At 47.3% G+C, this 5,678-nt stretch overlaps 1 protein-coding gene across 1 annotated transcript; it reads left to right on the top strand.

Annotated features, from left to right (window-relative positions):
- Positions 1–45: 45 nt before the first annotated feature.
- TENT5A (terminal nucleotidyltransferase 5A) lies at positions 46–2,706 on the top strand. The gene is made up of 2 exons (XM_085299183.1): positions 46–839; positions 1,593–2,706. Exons 1-2 carry the CDS (start codon positions 426–428, stop codon positions 2,370–2,372), a joined length of 1,194 nt encoding a protein of 397 aa, XP_085155309.1. The 5' UTR covers positions 46–425; the 3' UTR covers positions 2,373–2,706.
- Positions 2,707–5,678: the final 2,972 nt, after the last annotated feature.

Below are 5,678 nucleotides of genomic sequence, written 5' to 3'. Positions count from 1 at the left end.
CCGGCGAGGCCGGCCATGCAGATGGAGGGGGCGGGACGCGGGCGCCGTGACTCGGAGCCCCGGAAGAGCGGAGAAAGCCCGTATAAAAACTACCGGGGACCTTCGGCGGGCAGAAGCACGGCGGCTCCGCGGACGGCTGCAGCCGGCGGCGCGGCGGCCTCTGCCCCGGCGGGGAGGCGGGCGCACGGCGGCTCTGCGGCTCGGCGCCTTGCCCGCCGCGCCCCCCGGCTCCGCGCAGCCCGTGCCCCCTTCTCTGCCCCTTCCCAGCGCCCCCCGCCCCGCTGCCCCGTCCTACCGCCCCCGCGCCGCTCCGCGGCCGCTCCGCGGGCTGCCCCGCCTCCGGTGCGGGTTGAGCGGCGCCGCTCACTGCGGGCTGCCCCCGCCTTTGCCAGGCGCGGAGCGAGAGCGGGCGGCGGCGCGGCGCCATGGCCGAGGACGGCGGGACTTGCGCGGGCTGCGGCGAGAGCGCGCACTGCAACGTGCTGAGCTGGGAGCAAGTGCAGCGCCTGGACCGCATCCTGGGCGAGACCATCCCCATCCACGGCCGCGGCAACTTCCCCACGCTGGCCATGCAGCCGCGCCTCATCGTCAAGGTGGTGCGGAGCCGCCTGGAGCTGCGCGGCATCGGTGTGCGCGACGTGCGCCTCAACGGCTCGGCCGCCAGCCACGTCCTGCACCAGCACAGCGGCCTGGGCTACAAGGACCTGGACCTCATCTTCTGCGCCGACCTCAAAGGCGAGGCCGAGTTTCAGACTGTGAAGGACGTGGTCTTGGACTGCCTCTTGGATTTCTTGCCCGAGGGGGTGAACAAGGAGAAGATCACGCCGCTCACCCTCAAGGTAGAGCTGCGCGGCGGGGCGCGGAGGATCCCGGGGGCGCGGTGGTGCGGGGCCCCGCGGAGCGGCCGGGCGCTGCTCGCGGCGCTTGCTCGGGGGCGCCGGCCCCGCTGGCGCGGGGTGGCTCTGCGGGCTCGGCTCGGCTCGGCTGTGCCTGGGCAGGGCAGCACCATCCGCAGCGAGAAAATGCCTGTGGCGGCGGGCGGTTTCTCGCGTGGGGAAGTGCCGTGGCGTGGAGGCACGTCCGCTGCTGCCCACGACAGTCCACTTGAGTGAGTTAGGCTGAATGCCAAATGCCTTTAAGATTTTTTTTTTTTTGCAGTTTTTCTTTCTTTTTTGAACATGGGGTAGATTTGCAGAACCTGCACTGAAGGAGCAGACTGAGGAGGGTGAATGCTTCTGCGGGTTTTTCTTCAGCCGTGACCTTTCGTGTGTTAGTGCGTGGATGTTTGGTGGGTGTGCCACCCGTCTTGTGTGCAGATATATTTAGAGGTGCTTGAAAGAAGCAGTGTTGCAAAATACTTCCCTCGCACGACGCAGTCCCAGAATGTCTTCCCCTGTCATTCCCGTGCAATAGCCACACTCCAAGCTCTTACATTAAACATATCTCTTCGGGTTTGTATTTGCAGCCTCCTTAAAATCCCTTGTGAAATGGTAGGACAGGGTGGAGGTGGGGGAGAACACAAACAAGTGCTGCCAAAGGGAAATCCCTTGCGTTTGTGTCTTCATTTGCTCATTTTGTCTTTCCGATTGTAGGAAGCTTATGTGCAGAAAATGGTAAAGGTATGCAATGATTCAGATCGATGGAGTCTCATCTCCTTGTCCAACAACAGTGGCAAAAATGTGGAGCTGAAATTTGTGGACTCTCTGAGGCGGCARTTTGAATTCAGTGTCGATTCCTTTCAAATCAAGCTAGACTCCCTGCTGCTTTTTTATGAGTGCTCAGAGAATCCGATGACCGAAACTTTTCACCCGACTATCATTGGTGAGAGCGTCTATGGGGATTTCCAAGAAGCCTTTGATCACCTCTGCAACAAGATAATYGCCACCAGAAACCCAGAAGAAATCCGAGGAGGTGGTCTACTTAAGTACTGCAACCTTTTGGTAAGGGGCTTTAGGGCTGCCTCTGAATCYGAGATTAAGTCCCTGCAGAGATACATGTGTTCGAGATTTTTCATTGACTTCTCAGACATTGGAGAGCAGCAGAGGAAGCTGGAGTCCTACTTGCAGAACCACTTTGTGGGATTAGAGGACCGCAAGTATGACTATCTCATGACCCTTCACGGTGTGGTGAATGAGAGCACAGTGTGCCTGATGGGACATGAGAGGAGACAGACTCTTAACCTGATCACCATGCTGGCCATCCGGGTCCTAGCCGAGCAAAATATCATCCCCAATGTGGCCAATGTCACCTGCTATTACCAGCCAGCCCCGTATGTAGCAGATGCCAACTTCAGCAATTACTACATTGCCCAGGTTCAGACGGTGTTCCCTTGCCAGCAGCACACCTACTCGACTTGGCTGCCCTGTAATTAAGGACCACGATTGGCAGACCTGGCGGGGAGAACGTTTCTTAACGTGCAGGAAGGGGTGATGCGCCCCTGCGAAATGGGGTGTTTTGTGCAATGATGATCTGCTCTGGTTTGCAAGCTTGGTAAAAGCTTGTGGTTCTTTTAATAAATAACGGGAGCATGATCTAGAAGGAACCCCCCAATAATTGGATCCTACCCCAGAGCACAAGAGGCCTGTCATTAAAAGCAAACAGCTTCTGCTGAAAGAAGTGAGGGAGGAATGCTTGATGACAATATGGGTTGGCAGTACCTACTCCCATAGCTTTGGCATAGAGAAGGTGGGAAAGCCTCTTTTTTTTTTTTAAAAAAAATTTTTTTTTGTTCTCACTTTAGAATGGGATCTGCAAAAGGGAGAATATGAAAGAAATAAAAAAACAACAAAAATGAAAAAACACAAAAACAATTCTATATATATATTCAGGAATTAAGAGTAGAGGCATAAAGCAGAGATAAGCTGAATAAAAATGTATATTGGAATTACTGCATTTGGGGCTTGCAGCAAGTGCCATCTATGGAATGATCCCGCAGAATGTATAGCTTGCTTGAATAGAAATGCTTTAACAGAAACAGCTTGCTCCAAATGAACAGTAGTAGATTGGTACAGTTATAAAAACAGAAGCACGTACGATGACAAAGTCCAATATTTCCAGCTGTGTGCATGCCTCACATTTTAAAAATGTGAGAATGCAAGAGAACCAGCTGTGGCAAACAAAATATACTTAAGGACCAAAGATTTCACAGAGAAGTTATCCGAGCAAAGAAGATACAGTAGAGTATATATATATATATACATATATATATATAAAAGAAAACAGATGTTGCTATATTTGTACACACCAATAGTAATCAAAAGTGCCTGATGCCTTCATAAAATTTGAAGTGAGAAAATATAGTTTTGTGGTTTAACCATGCATTTTGTTTTATCAGGGACACAAGGATTAAAAACGAATAACATAAGCTTGTGAATAAGTGGTGGAGGAAGTGCCCTATTTTTTTTCTTGGCAAATACTTGTATAGAGTTAATGTTACGTCGGTGTGATATTATCCTAGGTACGTGTGTGTATGTGTGTATATATGTTTGTGTGTGTATATATGTACATGTTATATGTGTATATCTATATATATACACACACAATATATATTAATATGGTCTAGGAAAATGTAGCAATTAAGGAATGTTTAAATAAAGTACTATGTGTTTTCCAGTTTGCAACAGGATGTCATAGGACAGTGGGTACCTTGCAGTGAATTTTTTTAACCCACATCTGAAAAAATTGGAGTAGATGAACCAGTCAGGATTAAGGTGGGATTCAGATAATGTCTTTGGTTGCAAGAACAAGGATTACAGTAATTCAGTGGGTTGCTTGTGAGCCATAATAATTCCACAAATGGAGAAACATATGACTAGCTAATTTTTTTTAACTATTTTGTACTGTAATGCCATTTTGACATTTAACCCACTAATGTCGTGACTGCATACCTCCATGATGTATAATTCAGTGGAACGTGGATCAAAGATAGGTTTATTTAAACCCCCTGACAGCTAAAGGATATTGTATTAGTTGGTGATTTGAACACTAATTGTTAATATTTAAAGGAATATTTTAATAGGATGCGTTATGCATTCCAGGACCACTAGAATTTAGTAAATGTGAAATGAACCCTTTTTAAGAGTGTTGCACGATTGCTTAAAATTATATTTTATAAATATATATATATTATATATATATATTTTTATGCAAATATTAAACATCTTTGATCTGGTTGTCACACTGCATTTACAACCTCAGTACTGTACTTTATTTAAATGGAATCACTTTACATTGGAACAATAACTATTCACTTTCATTTCCTCTCCCAAAAGATCAGTAGGAGGAAAATCAACCTCTGCTGTAGTTTTCACTTCAGTGACATCTTGGAAGGTGTTAAATTCTTTGTTGGCCTTTGAAAACCTAATGACTAAGTGACACTTGAGTCTAATATTTTGCTTTTTCTTACTGAAAAAAAAAGAAAGAGGGGGAAAAAAAAGAGGTGGGGGGGGATTCAGGGCTTTGGAAAGAAAACGCGGTGCGACCTGCCTGGTTGCTCGTGTGTTCGAGGAGGCAGGGGAAGAGGGCGAGGGACAGGGCTCGTCTCCCAGCAGTGAATTTTCCCTGCAGAGCAACCAAGGTACATCTATTTTTGTTCCGCTTATGTCCTTTTATCTCCGAAGGCGATTTAGCAGGAACCTGATTTGTTTACTGAGGCACCTTCCCTGGGAATTCTTCAGGAATCGTTAGGGAAAAAAAAAAAAAGAAAGAAAAGGCAGTTTGGCGTGGTTTGCCCGGAGACCTTGCCCCCCGCCTTGCTTCCCGGCCCCCTCCCCGCGCTCGTGGCCCGGGACCTGCCGCTCGCCCCTCCTGCGGCTCCTCGGAGGGCTCYGAACGGAAGCCGAGGGGAGCGCTGGGGAAATGGGATCAGCTGGTAATGTGGTATGTCTTCTCTTACCACAACTATTTGCAGCAAATAAATGAGTCATCCGCTATTTAAAAGGGTTTGAGAATCTATAGCTGTGCCACAACCACAAAATGCTGATAATACATGACACAATGTATTTTTCCTTTGAAGGACCTTTTTTTTTTCTTTTTCCATTGCTTCAAAGCAAATTGTTTTATTTCCTTTCAGCTCAAATTTTATTGTGTTTTTTTATGAGTGACAGCAGCTAGTTATCTTATAGTGCATGCAGCAGAGCTCTGAGCTAAACTGCACCTTTCAGCATTCGCATTTTGATACATATATAATATGTTTTTATATATATTATATAGGTATTATGGATCTGTTTTGCATATGTTAGTGATCAAGTGCGGGAACTGGTAGAGCTTTGCTTTATCTGTGACTGGTAGTTTCAAAGGTGCCTGGTATTAGCGGTGGGAAGAAGGCGTGAGTTCAAGCCAAGAGTGAAATAAGAACCCCTTTTCAAAGCTGGTTTACTTCTGTGGTTTGCACACCTTCCCCAGCACACAGTCCGACTCTTTTTTTTTTTTTTTTTTTTAATAGTTTTTCCCTCCTCTTCAGCACACTGGTACGTTGAAAGTTAACAACCGCATTCTTGCTTTGTAGGCTGCATTTTTCCCATCCAATCAGATGTAAGGTTAGAACTTGCTACAGGAGACAGTGCCCCTTTTAAAGAGCTGAACTGATTAAAAACATTGACCTGATTACAGAAAAACTGTTTGTGCCACAGCTGAATTTATTGCTAACCAAGAGGGAGCTAAACTTGGTTAAATGTAGC

Source organism: Rhea americana, unplaced genomic scaffold, assembly GCF_003343005.1.
Source record: "Rhea americana isolate MKP2758 unplaced genomic scaffold, rheAme1 scaffold_147, whole genome shotgun sequence".
In the NCBI taxonomy this organism is placed as follows: Eukaryota; Metazoa; Chordata; class Aves; order Rheiformes; family Rheidae; genus Rhea; species Rhea americana.
Note: the sequence above shows the minus strand (reverse complement) of the source record. Positions and strands in the feature narration are given on the sequence as shown.